The sequence below is a fragment of the Lactuca virosa genome, chromosome 4 (genome assembly GCF_052849685.1).
Source record: "Lactuca virosa cultivar CGN04683 chromosome 4, Lactuca_virosa_CGN04683_v6, whole genome shotgun sequence".
Lineage (NCBI taxonomy): Eukaryota > Viridiplantae > Streptophyta > Magnoliopsida > Asterales > Asteraceae > Lactuca > Lactuca virosa.
In genome coordinates, this window is record NC_136429.1 from 79,957,682 (window position 1) to 79,978,724 (window position 21,043).

Consider the following 21,043-nt stretch of genomic DNA (forward strand, 5'->3'; position numbering starts at 1 on the left):
AGAGACATGTTGTGGGACCTTTTAATTTTTTTAATTTATTAAAATATAAAAATAAGTGAGCTGGAATAAGGGGGTAACCGGGTTACCCCTTCATTTTCTCAAAAAGTACATATTGGACCCGACAAAACCAAATTTTTTCCCTTAAAAAGCCACTTAAAAAGTTAAGTGACTAAAAGAGTAAACCCTAGAATCTTCATAGGGCGTATGTGTCATTTTCCCTTTTAAACAAAAGGAATTTTAAAAAACCCATCACTGCAAAAACTTTTCAAAATGACATTGCAGTCGATGGATCTCGTCAAAAGGCATGTACAGTGACAAAATCTTTTGAAACCAGCATCAATGTACCCTCTCAAAATAAGTTCAAGTAGTTGTCATGAAATTCCTTAAAAGAACCAAAAATGAAGGGTGTTTTACACACTACACATTTTTCGAAAACCCATCAACTCATTTGGAAGTCAAAACCTACACCGAGGTCCTTTATCCAAACTTCTTCTAACACAATAGACACTTTTGTAATGCACAACCCAAAGACCAGTCCAAAGAAGAAAACCACACCCTCCATATCAAATAATAGTGTGGTAATTTTTAATAAGGAAAACCCTTAGGCTATCAGGCAATTCTATCATGCAATTCTTGGAGATCCTTAGCCTATCACTAGCATGTTGTTCTAACATATAACAAGATCAAATAATAGTGTGGTAATTTGGGGTCTACTTACTGGCTCCGACTGATCATACACATCGCATCCTCTTTGATTATATTGAAAACAATTTGAAAATCATTTTTAAAAATCTTTTTCCTTAATTTGAGACTGGATTCACATAAGTGTTCTTCCACTTCACTCAAACTAAGGCTGTGATACCAACTTGTAACATCCATAAAAATCATGATAAGTTTAAACTTTTTAAAACCAACCCAATTTACAAATTGTTTACAAACATAGTTTTCAAAAACATTTGAACATCAGAGTTTTCCAAAATCATAAGTCAAAACATGAGGATGTGTACGATCATGCCTTCGCCTTCCTACGGTCATCTGAAGTACCTGAAACATAACCCAAAACGGTAAGCCAACGCTTAGTGAGTTCCCCCAAAGTACCAACACATATAAAAATAACATATACAATAATAACATGTCGGGTCGAATCAACCATCGTGTTGGAATACCCCAGGCCTCTCAACCATCGGGTTGGAATGCCAATACACTATGGGTCCAGTCACCCATCGGGTTGGAATTATTGGATTAGGTGTCTAAGCCCATAACTATAACTGGTATGTACGTGACTTGATAATAGCATGGTCCATTTTGGGTTGCCTTCACCAGATCAATTTGATAGGATGGATATTTGAGAAAAAAGTTATTTGTGATTTATTAATATATTATAAGTATAATATATTAATTGAGAAATCATATTATTTAATTAGTATTGATCAAGAATTAATTTGGAATTAATTTAGTGATCAAAAGAGACTAATTAAATTAACAGGGACTGATTAGGTAATCAGTAATACTTATAGTTTGGGCTAATAATCCATAATTATTAGAATGGACTAATTCTATGTGGGAGTCCATGAAGAGTTAGTCCAGAGGGCTTCTCATATGGATTATTGCATTAAAGGCCCAAGGAAGTGAATTAGGGTTTACAAGTTAGACCCTAGGAATTCTATACTATAAAAGTAACCCCTAGACTCCCAAAAACCAACACTTGTGATCATAGATGTAACCCTAGCCGAATTTGGAGCTTCATAACCTCTCTCACAAAGTCCTCCTCTTGCTTTTGGTGTTTGTGAACCATTTGAGGCATCACACTTGAGGTTCTAAGCTCTTGAAAGGCCAAGTTCTATAAGCTACATAATAAGAGGTATTCATCTAACTAGTTTTTATGTTGTATATCTCCAATTGCATGTTAGTTAGGGTATATGCTTTGGATAATACGAAATTGCATGTATAATTAGATAAAAATCAGATCCAATGCATTAGGGTTGTATGTGCATCATAGGAGTGTTATAGTACCTAAAACCCAACAGTGGTATCAGAGTCTGGTTGTTTTCTGTTATATAGATGCAATGGTTAATTGTTCAAAGCTGGAAAAAAATGGAAATCTTCCTTCTGCCAGGCTGAACTCGACGAGTCCATATTGGAACTCGACGAGTTCATTGTTTGACTCGACGAGTTGGACAGTCGGTTGGTAGATTTTCAGGTTTTTTGGCCAGAATTGGATTAGGATCATTACCTTAAACTGTTTTGTATCATAAATTCTGATTTTTCTGATATGGTAGTGATTATCTTCATCTAATTTAAAGATAAACTCAAATATTAAGATAATTAGAAAGTTAAATGATAAGCTAATTATTTGTATTATTTGATTTGAAATTATCTTGCTATCAGAGTTGTATTAGGTCAAATTTGTAAAAGATAAAATGATTATTGTATTGGTTTAAAATTTGATCTAAATAGTTTTGAAGAGTTACAAAACTTGTCATCGAGTTTTGGAATTCAAAAGGTTTTTAAGATTTACAAAACTTGTCATCAAGTTTTGGAACTCAAAGGTTTTGAAGAGTTACAAAACTTGCCCTCAAGTTTTGGAATTTGAAGAGTCTCATTTGTGTAACATCAAACTCTTAAACACTAGTAATTTGAATAGGTTCATCAATGCAACTCTTGGTCTTGTAACTTAAAAATAATTAAATAGTTTTAATTTTTGAAATTTTAATTTAGAACCTTGATGTTTTGAATAGTTAAAATTACACCCTTGGAGTTTATTAAATTAATTAAGTGTTTAATTAAAAGAGAAAATTAATAAATTGGTAATAATATGGTTTAAATATAATTAAATTAAAAGTCTAATTTATAGTTTAAACCACCTAGTATTTTAAATATATAACAGCCTTATACTATATAAAATTAAAATTCTAATATATTATATATGTATAAGTTAAATGTCAGTCTTACCGTTAGTAGGCATTATTCACGAAGCTGGTCTATAAGGGGTGTTTAAAGAAGCGGCCAGTAAAGTGGCCGCCATTGGGTATACACTCTTACCCACCGCACCCATAACCAATGGTGGGTCGTTAGTCGAACGGATTTGATAGGACACTTAAATCATCATTAAAAGTATAATGAAATACAAAGTAACTAAACACTTTATAAATTCCCAATCTTAGTTACTTTAGAAAAATGTGAATTTGATGCTAACCCATGAAATTGTACATTGCACCTTATTGGTCGTTAGTGGAGCGTTTGTGGTTAACTGGCACACTAATATGGGACTAATAAAGTATGGAAATGGGTAGCTCGTAGACTATCATAGATCAATGGAGCGTGTGTGGTTAACCGACACATTGATTAGGTGATAAATGACTTCGAGAGTACCAAGCTAATTTGCATGGTTATTCACACCTTGTTTGTGATCCTCGGTATCCCAGTCACAAACTTGAAGGGCATAATCGAGATTAAACATGCCATTGAAAAGTTCAATGAATCTCAAAGAATCTAGGAATTTCAATTCATTTAAAACCTAATGTTCACTTTCGTTTTTCATTGTGGAAATTGGTAAATCGTCATTTACCTACCTTCAAATATTTTGCAGTTGGATTACGCCATCCCTCTTCCGAATTGTAAAATATTGTGTTGGGTCCTAGCCTTGATATTTCATTTGGGTGTTATATTAAGGACTTAAATCAACTAACTTGAATTTATCCCCTTATAGATGTCTAGTTCTGACAACTATGGTCTTCCCGAATCTTTTGGAAATAGCTTTCCCCATGGAGATGATGTTCCACGTTTCGATCGTGAAAATGGAAATCATTCTTCACTTCATCCACCTCCTCCAATTATTCTCCCCATCCCACAGGTTTGTCGACTTGAAAAGTTCAAGATCACTCAAGCCCTATTGGCAAGAAAACATGAAGATGGAAAGTATGTATGTACTCACGTCTTGGACATGAAGCTACATATTGACAGGGTAGGGATGTTGGGTGTCATGTTCCCAAGGAAGCTGGCCGTTGACTTGGTTCTTCATTCACTTCCTAAGTCATATACTGAGTTTGTTAAAGACTACTACATGACAGATCATGACGTGACCCTTATCGATCTAACATATCTGCTAATTGTTGTTGAATCAGCAATGATTTGGCGCACTAGTAAAGCAAAATTGATTGGAAGATCTACTTCCCAAACTGCCATGGACAAAAGCAATGACATGGGTAATCTAGAAATGATTCCTTCTCCTAAGGGAAAGGAATTAGCCATGGTCAAAAGTTTTGTCATAAGAAAAAAGCCAGTTCTGAGAAAGCTCCATGTGCAAATGCCAAAGAGTCCACTTGTTTTTACTGCCATTTGAAGGGGCATTGGAAGTGAAGCTGCCCTGACTACCTGAAAGATCGCAATGATGGTAAAGTCAAAATGTATGACTCTGCTTCAGGTAAGTTCACTATCTAACTCTATTAAGTTCCTATTTTAAGAATCATAATACATGATGTGATAAGATTACATTTTGATGTTTTGTAGGATCGAAGAAAAGAAAGGAAGCTTAAAGGAAGAGTAAGATGAGTCTGATCGTGAAGAGATGGATTTCGATCGTATGGTTCGATGATCGGATTTTTGAGCTGCTACTTAAGAGTTATGATAGATTGCTTAGGAATAGATAGCAACATAGTTTTTATTTGTAATAGCATTGTAAGGACATATTTTTCCGCACCTTTTATAAATAAAGAAAAAAAATTATCTTATTTTAAGTTTCCTTGCAATGACATTTGTGAAAATTGTTGTTTGTATGTTTCTAGAAATATTGAAAATGGTTTGGTTCTTAGTTATATCAATTGTGGTAGTGTCATAATTTTCTAAGTAAGGAAAGATTCTCATCGTCCAAGTTTCAATTGGATAGAAACCTAAAATCATATGATGTATGAAAATCTTGGTACTTGGGAAATTAAGACTAATTCTTTGTTTACATAAGTATGTAAGTCAAGTGAAATATAAAAGGATCTAGTACACATTGATGTGTACTGGTCAGATCCACCACAAAGGACGATAAAATCTATTCGTCATGATTTGCTGAAAGCTCAGTAAATTTGGTTATGCTTACAAGATTAAGTATAATTCTGATACCTTGAAAATATTCAAAGTATAGCAGAACGAATAAGAAGAATGAAATTAGGCAGAAAGATAAAAGTTTCTCCAATATGAAAGGAAAGGAGAATAATTTAGTATCATGTTTTATGATCATCCTAATTATTATGGAACCATATCTCAATTGATCCTCTAAGGACAACTTAGTGCACTTGCATGAATAAGAAGAGGAATCAAGAATTGTTGAAATGGTTAACTCAAGAAAGATGAGTCATACTTCGTTCCGAAATCAAGTCTTAGAGTCATACTCCAAGATTGTGTCTTGAGTGACATATCCTAAATAGGTTTATAAGCACATCATGAAATGTAGAGTAGAAAGTTTTCTTACTCATGTACATTTGAAATTGGTAGTTGTGATGTTTTGGATAAAACAAAGATCAACTAAGACCAATTACATGAGGTGTTGTCTTGACAAGGTCTCACACTAACTCTTGAATATATGGTTGTCAAGAAATGTTCCTTGACAGAGAATCTTATATGTCAAGAGGTCAGTGGGAGTCTTAAAAGTCTTGAAAGTTTCAAGAACTAATTGTTTACACTAGCACACGACTTAAGGTTTATAACCTATCGTGTTGACATATTCTTGTTTATGTGCCTATTCCAGTTAGTTTGACTATGCATGTGAGTTCTATGAATTCTCATTTCAATGCATAAGGCAAAGCACTTTGATCAATGAAAGTACATTGATTTGTATAGGTGAGCTGTTCAACAACATGGAAGCAATGGTAGGACCCTCATGCTACCAGATGGCAGGAAATTAAGATTCAACTAGTTAAGTCCATATGAGTTTGGATTTGTCACAAACCTTGTCTTGTGATTATGGTTTTGACAAATTCACATGGATATGAACACATGCACCATTAAATCTAAGTGGTAAAGGTTTCTCTCCACTTCATGAAAATGATTGTGAGGAAACGCTTTCACTAAGTAGACTTTAAAGAGTTAGCAGTTGTGTTAATTGTGGTCTCAAATTTTATTATGATTACGGCATCCATCTTCATAGTTCCAATTGTAAGATATGACAATATAGTCTGAACGTTCGGGACTCACTGATGTAAGTTCTGAAATTGTTTAGACACACATATGAGTTTTCTACTGAAAGGTGTATGAGCTTGAGAAGCCTAGATAAGGTCTTATCAAAGCATCTTATATCAGAAATCTAAAATTTTGAAAGAAAGTCAATAAGTATTGATTTCTAGAAGTCCAGCCGATTTCTGGGTACATGTCAAAGCTAGTGGGAGCATAAGTGTTATGCTAGTAAGAATGTAATTATTATGCTAGTGGTAGCACAATTATTACGTTAATTGTTGCGAGTTAGCAATGCTAATTATAGAAAACAAAAGTTTCAATTCGCAGATTTACAAAGTTTGAAAATTTGTTTTGCTATAATTAAGGGAGAGGAACTTATACTTTATTTCAAATCTAAAATATTAGATTTAAATATTAATGGAACTTAGTCATGGAAATATATAAGAATGTTATGTTGAAATGCGGGTATAGGATCGATTGCATATGCTATAACATTCACTTGTTCTACTTTTCCAAATGCCCAGGGCATTAAAAGGGAAAAGGGACTAGAACGGTAATGACTAAAGCTGTTAAACAGCTGTCAAGGACAATCCAAGGTTCGCCAAAGATTGGTTTCTTATAGACAGTTGGAAGTGTAGTAATGGATGGACCATATTGACATAATTATGATTACATAGGACTCTATTAAGAATGGACTATCATATGGAAAATATGGAAATATTCCCATATTGGGAGTTGGATATTAAGAATCTATGTGTAAGTTAGAAACTTTCATGCAAGAAGGATGTTCAAAGGAATGTACTTTAAATATGAGACTTTGTATCTATGGAATTGTCCTGTAACAATCTTTAGTGGAGTAATTTGTAATATCATTGTCCAAGTCTCTGTGACGTTGTTGCATTGACATTACAAAAGGATCATTGCATGATAGTTTAGAATCTACCACATTCTAATAGTGGCGAGAATTTCGTATTCTTACACTTACGATAAGGATTTAAAATTGTGAAATGAGTGTCATTGGAAATGTTTACAATTGATCTATTTCACAAAGTAAGGACCATAGGTAAACATAGTGTGCATGCTTGCAGCATGGGAAAACTATTGTTTTAATTCAAGTATTAAGTTGATTAGTCGAAACATTGTACAATGAATAATGTGTAATCCATATGGTGACTAAATAATAAAGTTTTGTTTATATTCAAAAGCTTTGAGACCATATTGGATTCGATTATTCTTGTGTTTCACTTCGCATGTTTTACTTCCCGAATAACTAGGTTATTCAAACATCCATAGTCAATCATACTTTGGAACTAAGTAATAAGGAAAGAATGTCATGATTCCGACTATAGATTGTCTAAGTGCTTAGACATAGCACAAGTTTGTTGCAGTATTCATGAGTACTCCTGTAATAAGATTTGAGTATTGGATTAAACCCACACTCACAGTAATCACTTCATGGATTTTATCACGTGTGATTGTGATACGATAATATCTTATATTCTTGAAACGGAGAGATATGATTTGTAGTTTGCAAGTCGGTTGCACTGAAACATCCCAAAAATCATGACCAAAATTTTCTTTTAAAACATTACTAAATCATAGTATCAAATCATTTCAACATACAAAAAGGGTTATAATAAATCAGAATATCTTTTCAAAACACTTGTTCATTTTATCAGAGTAAACATCCCAGGCTAAACTTCTTTTGCTATGTGTGTGTGCCATGTGATCACCCCGAGCTCTTCCCTCCGCTACCGGAAGTACCTGAAACCAAAACTGAAAACTGTAAGCACGAAGCTTAGTGAGTCCCCCCAATCTACCACATACCACATACTGGGCCTTGCCCACTGCATCGGGCCCTGCTCGGCATCGGACCATATTCCGGACTAACTTGGGCCCCGCCTACTGCATCGGGTCTCGCCCGGCATCAGGCCCCGCCTGGCATCGAGCCCCGCTCGGTATACAGATCTGTTCTCTTTGGCCCCGCTTGTCTCTGGGCCTCGCCCACTACTAACAAATACAAGCATATAACATAACACATATCATAAGGCTAAACATACTCTACTTTACTACTGATGTAAGGTCTCGCCTAGCTTGGGCCCCACCCCTGTCCTGCTACTGGTGAGTCATGGAACCCCATCCATGCTCTTACTGATAGTGAGATACGGGCCCCCGCCCACACTCACCTCCCTCCTAACTCGGGCCTCGCCCCTGTACTTCTACTAATGAGATACGGATCCCCGTCCATACTCGGCTAGTGATGAGATACGGGACCTCGCCCGACTCACCTCCCTACTAGGCACATACAAGTATCACAAAGACAACAAGTATAACTACACATCCACTACTGTCTCGGGTACCACCCGGCATCAGACCGAAGTCCAGAACATCTAAACTGCATCGGGCTAACCACGGTAACTGATCTAAATCCGAACAAATCACAATAAGTGCCTAGGGCTAACCCTCGGGTCTTCCTACGACACATAACTATAAGCATAAACATAATGGGCCGGCATTGTGACCGTAGACCCATGCACACAGTGAGGAGACTCACCTCCACTGCTGAACTCTACTGATAACCCTCTGGCTGCTATCCGACAACTCTCCGAACTGCTGCTCCTCTAGCTCCCCGAGCTACCAATATCAACATAACACTTAGTCCCAAATTGCCCTCCAGAAGTCATACCAAGTCAACTCTAGTCAAAGTCAAAGTCCTGGTCAAGGCAACCTTCCAGGTTGACCCTACTCGTCGAGTCACACAATTGACTCGCCGAGTTCATAAACTCAGAAAATCCTACAAGTTGCGACTCGACTCGCCGAGTCACCCTATGACTCGTCGAGTCTTCCAATCTCCGAGTACTGTCATGTCCAACTCACTGAGTCACCACTCCACTCACTGGTCTGACTCATAACCAGAAGGGATTAGGGTTTCGACCCAACTCGCCGAGTCCAAGAACAGACTCGCCGAGTCCACCTTCATCATCTTCATTTTGTCGATTACAGTCCATTCCATTGCTTCCCAATTGTAGATCTGGACTCTTAAGGCTAGCATTACACGTAAAGTGGCTAACTTTACGTGCATGCAAGGTGCTATGAAGCTAAAACACCAAATCTAAGCTACAATGGAGGTCTAGTCATGAAAGGAGGCCATAGCTGAGTAAGGCTTCTCACTCAGAGCTTCTAGAGATCAGAAATGCTCAGATCTAATCTATATTCGTCCTGAAAGGCTCAATACTCGGGTTGGCCTTGGAAATGGTCCCAAAAGTGACAAGATACTAGCTAAGAAGGGGATCTAGATGATTAATAGCCAAGGTATGAGCTTTATACCTTCAAATGATCTGAGATGTCACCCAAACTCTGGATCTATACTCCTTTCCTTGCTCCTTTCTCCTACGACCTTCAAGATGCACTCAAAAGGGACCTTAATCTTCTCACAGAAGCTCAAGAATGAAGTTGGGTGGCTAGGGTTTCGTCTCTGGACAGTGGAGGCTACAAACGAATCCCTAGAATGAGAATAGGGCGTTTAAATAGGGCACCAAGTCCCGAAATTAGGGTTTCCCAACCCATACCTGACTCGTCGAGTCAGTCCCACGACTCGCCGAGTCAGCTACTTAAGTTGCAACACAGAGCCCGCTTCGACTCGTCGACTTCCTCCTTGGACTCGACGAGTTGACCCTTTGACTTAGGGCTTTCCTTACCTTTCTTGGTGTTGCTGGATTAGGGGTGTTACATGCATATTGATGATACGTAAACGCACCAGTAACTTGGTGTTATAAAACGTATTGTTGTGTGTGATTTGATGAGTAAATTGAGCAATCATATGATTCAAAGTTTATCCGTTCCTTTTACCCTAAGAGGGATAAAATCGATATATGTGGGCCCCTCAATGATTTAGTGATGACACCCTAAGCGCTTGGCCAAGCCTGGACTGATTTGATTTGTTCAATTAGTCAGTCATCATAAATCGGAAATCGGGAAACAACACATTAACAAATAGAATGATTATAATCCATGTCTCAGTTCATACGATATCTTGTAAGAATGGAGGAATATATGATCCATTATCTAATTTATGCATCAGAGTTCGACAGCGGCTTTTGAGAGCTACGATTGCTAGTCGTTTTTTGAAGTCGTACTTGCAATAATAGTTATTAGAATTATCCAAGTGGGAGACTGTTGGATTAGGTGTCTAAGTCCATAACTATAATAGATATGTACTTGACTCGATAGTAGCATGGTCCATTTTGGGTTGCCTTCGCCAGAGCAATTTGATAATATGGATATTTGAGAAAGAGGTTATTTGTGATTTATTAATATATTATAAGTATAATATATTAATTGAGAAATCATATTATTTAATTTGTATTGATCAAGAATTGATTTGAAATTAATTTAGTGATCAAAAGAGACTAATTAAATTAATGGGGACTGATTAAGTAAATCAGTAATACTTATAGTTTAGGCTAATAATCCATAATGATTAGAATGGACTAATTCTATGTGGGAGTCCATGAAGATTTAGTCCAAAGGGCTTATCATATGGATTATTGGATTAAAGGCCCAAGGAAGTGAATTAGGGTTTACAAGTTAGACTCTAGGAATTCCATACTATAAAAGTAACCCCTAGACTCCCAAAAATCGGCACTTGTGATCATAGATGTAACCCTAGCCGAATTTGGAGCTTCATAACCTCTCTCATAAAGTCCTCCTCTTGCTTTTGGTGTTTGTGAACCATTTGAGACATCACACTTGAGGTGTTAATCTCTTGAAAGGCCAAGTTCTACAAGCTACATAATAAGAGGTATTCATCTAACTAGTTTTTATGTTGTATATCTCCAATTGCATGCTAGTTAGGGTATATGCTTTGGATAATATGAAATTGCATTTATAATTAGAGAAAACCTAGATCCAAGGCATTAGAGTTGTGTGTAAACCATAGGAGTGTTATAGTACCTAAAACCCAACTGGAATACCCAAGGCTCATCAACCATCAGGTTGGAATGCCAATACACAACGGGTCATGTCATCCTCGGGATCCCAATCAACCATCGGTTTGGAATGCCCCCGGAACACACAAAGCAGTAAAGCCTCAACCACTAACCAAACATGTGCACACATAACAGATAATCATATAATAGTCTACAGACAGTCAAACTTGTCTACTGATCACTAAGCATAACATCATCCTATATATCAGGTTACTGATCTAACAGATCACTCCAGTACAATAGAATGCATAACAGGATATCGAATCCACAGGGTCGGCATTGGTTCCTTCGACCCACATGCACTATGATGAAAACTCACCTCACAAACTAAACAAAAGCTAATGAGGTCCCGACTTCGAATCTCAGCTCTTTAACCGACACCTATTCCCAACAATGACCAAATTCCATCAAAATCCAAAAATACCAAAAATACCCTGAAGGTCAAACTTGGTCAAAGTTAACTAGTCAAACCAACTAGGTCAACTAAGTCAACCCAGCCGAGTCAACTTGACCGAGTCCACTCAGGGCGCGTACGCGGGGCGTACTCCAGAGGTACACTGGGCATACGTTGCTTCGCATGTTGACCACCATTGGGGTGGTTGACCTCGTACGCGGGGGGTACCCTCCCAAGTCCCAAACTCCATTTAAGAGCTTAATGGCTTAAGCTCTTACATCCATAATTCAGATCCACGGCCAAAATCCTCCTAGGAGTCATAAAGTCTCTAACTTTATGACCTAGCATGTCCAATAAGTGCTTAACACAAGGTCCTATTCCATTAAGACCTTCTACAAGATGCATGGAGCAAAACTAACCATTAGGACTTCATTTTTATGACTTAGGACCCTTTCTAGAGTCTAAAATGTAACACCATGTTTCACATAGTTTCCATTTCGGGGTGATGATCAAGGATTGGGTATTAGTAGGCTTTGGATCCTTGAAGAAGTTAGTTCTGGGATCATTTGGAGGTGGATGATGTATATTGGATGATTCGGGTATTTGGTTTGTATTTTGGAGTTAAAGGGTATTTCGGTAATTTGTCAACTCGGGCTTCTATGGAAATTGGATGTTTGTTCGGGATATGGTAAGGTGGGTATGAGTTGTTTAAAGTATAGAGCTTCTCATTACCTTCTTATGGGTATAAGGTGATGGGTTTTGAGCACTATAACAATCCTATGGTGCACATACAACCCTAATGCTTTGGATCTAAGTTTTCTCAAGTTATACATGCAATTTGCTTGGGCATAGAGATTTAACAGATCCATTATACTCTATTAAGAAGTTCCACCGCATCCGACGCGAGGAAACCAAACGTATAATATGCAAATGGTATGAACAAGTGTTGATTTTCCATGCATGATTTCTCATGCTTGGTTACCTTACATGTAGCAGCTTTTAAAGCAGTCTGTCCCGCCGTGAAACCCCCAACTCTCAAGCCCACAAGAGGGGATACCCTGTAAGGTCCACACATACACGTTTCCCTCCAATCCATCCAAAAATCAAAACCCCCGTTGTTTTAAGAGTTGACTTTTCTTTTTTCGGGCCAGTCAAGAAATTCACAGGTGCCTCTTTCTTGGCGGAAACCCCAACACGCTTAAATATGTAAAACAAAAAATCCATAACCGAAGAACAAAAGTCATAATTAGTGTAAAAGAGTCAAAATTAATTGACGTGATTCCGACCATGGATTATGTTTAGTTATCGATGTCATTGTAAAAGAGTCAAAATTGGTTTCCAATTACTTTCGATCCATAAAAAGGAGTTGAAAGTCAAATATGATATTTGTTGTTGGTTGAATTGTAAGATTTTGATGAACTGGGTTTATGTTCTGATAGCTTCCAATTAGATCAAAATTGGTGATGATCAAGCCTAAATTTGTTTTTTGTTGATTATACATCTGAATGTAAGTTTCGTTGGACTATTGATGAAGAATTGATGAATTATATGATCAAATTTAGTGGTCAACAAAAAGGTCTAAATTTGACTTTTCGATAGTATAAAATGAATTAGAAGTTGAAATCAAAGATGTTGATACTATTGTTGTAGTGCTTTCGATGTTAATCAGTCGAAAATGCTATGAACGATTTTGTGTTGTCGAAGGGTAGAGAAACTTCGATGATGGTTCGATAGTGGCTCTTCAATGACGATTCAAACGGAAAAATAGAATTTTTCGACATTGCATTTTCGAGGGTTAGAATGCTTTGAGGTAGAACTGGTGTCGAAAGTCAATGTTATTTTGACATTTTAAGACTAGAATTATTAAAATTTCGGTGTTGAAAAACTATTTTAAGTTTGTAAACCGATTTATTTAAATTTCAATTTATTGCAGCAGTCTACAAACATTAAAAAACAAACAAAATTCTTATTACATGTTGCAAACCGTTTTATATTCGAAAAAACAAAAAACACCTTCTTAATCTCAACAAGTATCGAGTCATTGACTCATTTCGTTACAAATAAAACTACTTTAAACTTCAATTTCAACAATTAAAACGTTTGGACTAGACTGCGTATCAAGAGATACTCCATAACTCCACGGACTAAATTCCTAATTACTCTATTTAAAAACAATATCATCTCTCACATAGGCGCCACCTCACCCATTACCACAAAAGTGTGGTCTCATACCACACCCAAAGAGTGGTGCCACACTTTGGTTTTTTTTGTTAATTAAGTAAAAACTATAATTTTAATAAAAACCATTCATTTCATTACTTCAAGATAAAAATAACATTACATTCCATTGCCCAAATAAAAATCCTACAAACTTAAAAAACACACACACACACACACACACACTAGAAATTTTAAACCTACCAACTCAAAAAAACGTACATTAAACGATTTAAAATAAACGCACTACATGAAGTCGTCCTCCAAGAACTCGTCTTCCGGGTCCTCCCCCGGATCCAAATTGAGGTCAATGTGTTGCATCTTGTAAATGTGTTCCACCAAATCCATACGAAGATTGTGAAATGTTTCATTGCAACGAACCTCTGCTCTTTTTTCAATATACTCGTCGCCCCCAATTTCTATTCCCTGTGTCGCGTGAATGGTTTCCTCTTCATCATACTCACATATCGCTTTTCCTTCATTTTCGATAATCATATTATGCAGTATTATACATGCATACATGACTTCATGCATTTTTCCTCGCTGAAAAAAATTGCTAGTTTTTTAATATAAACCAACGTTTCTTGAGAGCTCTAAAAGCCCGCTCGACATACTTCCTAGCTCTTTCTTGAGATTTCTTGAATTTTTTCCGACGAGCATCATTCGGACACGTAAACGATTTAACAAAAACTGCATACTCAGGATAGATCTCATCAACTAGATAATAACCATATTTATATGGTGTTCCATGCAATTGGAAAGAAGAATCCGGTGCAGATCCATCGTATATGTTGTTAAATATAGGTGACCGATTAAGAACGTTAATGTCGTTGAGGGATCCAGGATAACCAAAAAAAGAATGTCAAATCCACTGATCCTATGACGCCACCGGTTCAAGCATGACCGTTAGATGCCCATGATCACCTCGGGTAAATTGACCATGGTGTGAGGCATGACAATTTTCTCATGCCCAATGTAGACAATCTAAACTTCCTAATATTCCAGGAAAGCCATGTACACTAGCATGATGAGATTGCAATTTCATGATGTCATTGCGTGTAAGCTTACGTAAATATTTTGGACCATAAAAGTGAATAATAGTTTTGCAAAAATAGTGTAGACTATCTTGTGCGATCCTAGCTGACATCCTAAAACTCTCGTCCAACGCATCAGGAGGGATGCCATATGCTAACTGACGAAGTGCAGCTGTACATTTTTGTAAATGGGTAAAATCGGGTGTACCTCTAGCATCGGGCCGTTGCTCGAAAAAATCACACTCCCTTGTTACATCTTCGACTATACGTTCGTACAATGGTTTGAACATTCTGAAACGCCTTCTAAAGTAGTATCCTTAAAAAGTGACATTTTCTTGAAAGTAGTCGTGTATCAAACGTTGGTTTGCATCTTCACGATCTCTAAAAATATATCTCTGTGTTCTCTAGTTCAGCACTGGCAGATGCCCTACTGCATGAAGCTTCATACATTTGTTCTGCACATGTAGCAGCAGCGACAAAAAAAATTGAACATAACATCAAACTCTTCAGAAAAATTGGACGAAGACATTTTTTTGATTTTTTTGAAAGATAGTGTAGTAGATAAGTATAAAAAATGAGAAGGGTTGAATGGTTTAAATAAGTGTTAAAGTTTAAAAGAGAAAAAAAAATAAAAAAATCAGATTTTGGACCGTTTGCAACGGTCAAATGTGAGCAGCCAATCAAATTCGTCAATAGAACGCACCCTCCGAAAACCACGATGCACCCTAGGCCGCACCTGGACCGCACCCAGGGGACGGTGTTCATGGCTTATGTGGCAGAGGGAGTGCGGTCCAGGCAGTAGCGGATCTAGCCCCTTTAAGTGGGGTGCATGGACCCCACTTGGAGGTGGGCCCCACAATTTTTACTACTAAATAGTCTTCCAAAAATCCAAGTTTTACAAAAAAAAAACCATCTTTGGCACCCACTTTTACATTAAATACCCTCATTGACATTTTTTTTACTTCAAAAACCCAAAAATACATTACATTTTAAGAATTTTATAATTTTTTGAATTTTTTGGATCCGGTTAGATTTGGTTCTGGATCTGCCACTGGTCCAGGCCGCATCACTTCCTCTGGTCTAAAACTCTCTTTGTGAAATCACATGTGCTCATCTAGTAATTTTTATAGAAATTAGTAATCATCAACAAGCGTTTTAATAAACGCTAGTGACAAATGTATTGATTATAACGATTTAAACCTAATCTTAATCCTCGAAAAACGGAAAAGGTCTCAAATTCCTAAATCGACTGAATAAAAAAACCTTGAAGTAACTAACTAATTAGAATATAGTTTTCTAATCATACAAATAAAAGCAATACAAAAAACCCTATAACAACCTCCAAAATTTTAACTCAAATTAAGACAAAATTACAAAAATGGTCCATGTGGTTCGCCAAAAGTCATAAAGTCAGTCTCTGCTAATTTTTTTTAATGCAAATGGTCATTGTGGTTTGCAAAACTTGCAAAGATGGCCCTTTTTACTAACGTCGTTAGCATTAAGCCGTTAGGGACTGAATCTGTAAGGACATTTTCGTCTTTTCAAGTATAAAGGGACTGAATTCGTGACATTTGATAAACCACAGGGACCATTTTTGAAGTTTGTTTGAAAAAGTGAAATAATTAGCTTAAAGAAGAAGGAGACTCGAACTCGAGACCTCCACCCCCCTTATATCACAGGGGCCCTTACCAATTGAGCTAGAAGCTCATTTGGTTATATATTCCGAAAACTATTTTATATAATAACGAAAACGTTAATACCTAAATAATAAATAATTACAAAAACTAATTTTTTTATATATTTTTTTTTAAATAAAACAAAATGTATTTTAGCCGTATTATAAAAAAAATAGTTTTTTACAAACAATTTGTATGTATTTATTTTACGTAAAATATATTTTTTTATGTCGCTAAAAAATACGTTTTCGTATAAAAAATTATGTTTTCCTAAAATATATTTTTTCATGTCTTTGAAATAATAATAATTAACACTACTCATGACACAAAAAAAATGTACAAATTCTTTTGGGTCGCTAGTTTTAAAACCGTTTTTACGGTTATATGTATTAAAAACAATATAACAACGATTTTGTTATGTATCTAAAAAATTTATTCGTTTTTTTTATGTCAAGAGTAGTATTAATTATCGTTATTTCAAAAAGATATATCATTATTTCTTTTCATCTTCATTTTAACAATACGATTTAGAACTTGCGATTAAGATGAAATACGTATTTTAAATAAGATATATATAACCGAATTGGTCTAATCGTTTTTCTGAAAACCGTTTTTCAGTTATATGTATCTAAAAAAGCATAAAAAACTTAATCGGTTATATATATTATTTAAAATACGCATTTCATATTAATCGCAAGTTCAAAATCGTATTGATAAAATGAAGAAAGAAAAGAAATAATGATATATCTTTTTGAAATAACGATAATTAATACTATTCTTAACATAAAAAAAACATATAAATTGTTTAGATACATAACAAAATCGTTGTTATGTTGTTTTTAATACATATAACCGACGAAAAAACGGTTTTAGAACTAACGACCCAAAAGAATTTATAAATTTTTTATGTCATGAGTAGTGTTAATTATTATTATTTCAAAGACATGAAATTTTTATTTTACGAAAACATATTTTTTATACGAAAACGTATTTTTTAGAGACATAAAAAAATATATTTTACGTAAAATAAATACATAAAAACTGTTTGTAAAAAACTATTTTTTTTATAATACAGCTAAAATACATTTTGCTTTATTTAAAAAAAATTATATAAAAAAAATTGGTTTTTGTAATTATTTATTATTTAGGTATTAACGTTTTCGTTATTATATAAAATAGTTTTCAGAAGACATAACTAAATGAGCTTCCAGCTCAATTGGTAAGGGCCTTTGTGGTATAAAGGGGTGGAGGTCTCGAGTTTGAGCCTTGTCCCCTTCTTCTTTAAGCTAATTATTTCACTTTTTCAAACAAACTTCGAAAATGGTCCCTGTGGTTTATCAAATGTCACGAATTCAGTCTCTTTATACTTGAAAAGACGAAAATGCCCTTACAGATTCAGTCCCTAACGGCTCAATACTAACGGTGTTAGTAAAAAGGGCCATCTTTGCAAGTTTTGCAAACCACAATGACCATTTGCATCAAAAAAAAATTAGCAGGGACTGACTTTGTGACTTTTGGCAAACCACAGAGACCATTTTTATAATTTTGTCTCAAATTAATGAAGTATATGGCTTATTAAAGGGTTTTCAAGCATAAAACTTTGGTGGGTGTTTAATCAAAACCAAATCTTTTTTCCATTAAATTCTTGATGCAGAACTCAAACGTGGTTACAAGGTAATGTTAATAAAAAGAACGTAATCACATTTTGTTAGATTTTTTCAATCGTATGATACGAAAATACAACTTAAAAGAACATGTTATTTTGCAAAAATAAAAAAATCAAGCACTGATAGCGTTATTACACATGCCAGGATTTCTGATGCACCAAAGCGGTTGAATCGGTTCAGCCTTCACCCCTCTCTTCACCATTCTATTTATCCACTCATTCAACCTATCCGTCGCCTCCCCAGATCTCTTCATCCCCGCCTCATCACGGTTGCCGGACCACAACACCTCCGCCATTGCCGACGACCTTGGCCAAATCCTTGAATCAAGAACCGTCGCATCCGCCTGTTCCGACCACAAAGCCACCTCCCCACCTAAAACCAACTTCGCCTCCGCCTCCGTCAGCCCATATGTTATATCATAGTTGTATATCAACTGCCATGTCTTGAAAGGCCCACACCAAGATCCACCGTTTCCTTGTTCAGTGCCTGGTGGTTGATCGTATATACTGTTATTCCCGGTGAAATCGCCATGCCCGCAGTCCAGGTAATAGTAATCTGCCGACGATACGATTGTCCGGTAACCCGCCGACACCAATCGTTTCGTGTTGTTGGGGCCGCCGTTCCATGTCTGCATAATGGTGGTCTCCGGAGGGAGAATCGAAGGATTCACCTTAATTTCGCCGTCGAGAATAACGTCCTCCCAGTAGACGGCAGTGCGATTGAGCGACAGAATGTAAGGGTAGGTAGAGTTGATGAAAATTTCGAGGACTTGACTGAGAGTGCCGTTGTTAGCAAGATATTTTTGGATTGTGGCGTCGGCTTTCCAACATCCAGGAACCACCTCATCGGCTCCGCCGTGGAACAATGTATCTGGAAACAGAGTAGTGAGTTCTGTGAAGACGTTTTTCACAACGTCGTAGGTTTTCGGGATTAAAGGATTCAGGTGACCGGTTCCTGGCTCTGCTGCCAGCCGGTCTTCCCACGAGGCCCCCGCCGGCATCCAAAACATGTTGGCACAAGCTACAATCTCCGGATAAGCATCGGCCCATGACCCCGTGTGCCCTGCATAACGATAAGAAAAGGAGCCATTGATAACATCAATCGATCGGGAATTACGAATCGCCAGAAAACGTGCGCACACTGACAAAAATGAGACTTACCAGGCATATCGATCTCCGGAATCACTCGAACGCCGTGTTCCAACCCGAATTGTACAATCCGCTTCACATCTTCCGTCGAATACTGCATATCCGATCCATACGATCCATTTCCGGCAAGCGCTGGTTCCGATTTCAGAACCAATGGAAATGAATGCGAATCCGTTATGTGCCAATGGAACACGTTCAGTTTATTGGCACTCATACCTCCAATCAACCTCAAAAGATCCTCAACACCATAGTAATTCCTTGAAGTATCCAGTAGAATCCCTCTGTGTTCGAAGATAGGCCAATCCGAGATCACCAATCCGGCTGCCACTCGAGCAGGGCTTCCCCATACTAGTTGCGAGAAACTCTCCAGTCCTCTCATAGCTCCCCAAGGCGTCGCCGCCGTGAGAGTAGCCGAGGTGCTTTTGGACGGGATGGTGAGAGTGTAGGATTCATTGACGCCATGAGAGAGCGTTGCGTTGAGATCTGATATGGTGATCGTTAAAGTTTGTAACGGCAGGGAGGTAGTGAAGTTGATGACCGGAGCAAGTAAGGGGTTGTAGTTAGCGGTTTGGATTTGGCTGAGGTAACGGTTAACCGCCGGTGTTAGATAGGGGTGCTGCGGAGAAGTAATGGCGAAAGATGGGGAAAAAGGGATTGCCTGTGGGGTGGTCCAGATGAAGGATCTTGGTTTGGGCCATATATTAATCGGAGATCCAACGGCTGAGATTGAAGGAACCAAAGTGAGAAATAATAATAGTAAGTTAAAAATAGTGGAAAATTTATTGATATTCATTTTTTGTTGTGGAAAGTAAAGCGAGTGATGAGTGATGAGTAGAAGAATGGAGAGGATAAATTTATATACTTTTTTGAAAATATAAAAAGTCAATGGAACGAAGGATATTTCATTTGTTTGAACTTTTAGATATCTCTTTTCTCATTTTGTTTCTTCCATTTGGTGTTTTGTGTTTAGTTCATATAATGATATAAATAATCGTGTAATGATTTAAACCATGATTATTCGGTAGTAAAGTGTCATATATGGTATATGATTTCATATGGATTGATAGTATTTTTAAAGTATATTTCTAAATATGTTATGATTTCATGAATGATTTACTATGTTTGTGTTAAGCCGTATGAAATGATCATGATGTTTAAATTAACATTTAACATTTTGTAATAATTGAAATAAATAATGTTATACAAATTTTATATCCAATTTAATTTGTATTTTCACCATGTATGTTATAGAGTCTCTTGTTGGCTTTTATTTGTATAACATAGGTGATGAAAAATACAAATTAAATTCACTTTGAATATTATTTGTATACAAGAAATGAGTCACTAATTTAAATATAAACAAAGAAATAAATTTGTTTTGGAATTTTCACTGTTCATCCCAAAAATATAGATGATAATGATAAAAGTTAAAATAAACATTGTTTTTTTGATCAACAAACATACATTAAATTATTATTTTTACTTCACTTTGAATATGTAATAGCTGTTTAATTTAATTTTATTGAAGTAGACATAAGTCAAATTTGCATAAAGAACATGTATTAATAGTTAATCGGCGACTAGTGCCGGCGAGCCGTGAATTGCGTTGGTTTTCTTGAAGTGTTAAGTCGGCCGGATTTCCATTATTTTATTAACTTTTGGGGAGCATATTTTACTGTATTAATAGATAAAGGAGCCGAATGTAAACTTTGAATATTCCTAGGACCCTTTCTAAACAAGCTAAATAAATAATAGTAATG

General features: G+C 36.4%; 1 protein-coding gene across 1 annotated transcript; it reads right to left on the reverse strand.

Annotated features, from left to right (window-relative positions):
- Positions 1–18,078: 18,078 nt before the first annotated feature.
- On the reverse strand, positions 18,079–20,107 carry LOC145105707 (beta-hexosaminidase 2-like). Its single transcript, XM_079042791.1, has 2 exons — positions 19,296–20,107; positions 18,079–19,197 (listed from the first exon to the last, which is right to left on the reverse strand). The coding sequence occupies exons 1-2, from the start codon at positions 20,074–20,076 to the stop codon at positions 18,248–18,250; spliced, it is 1,731 nt and encodes a 576-aa protein (XP_078898917.1). The 5' UTR covers positions 20,077–20,107; the 3' UTR covers positions 18,079–18,247.
- Between the last annotated feature and the right edge of the window lie 936 nt (positions 20,108–21,043).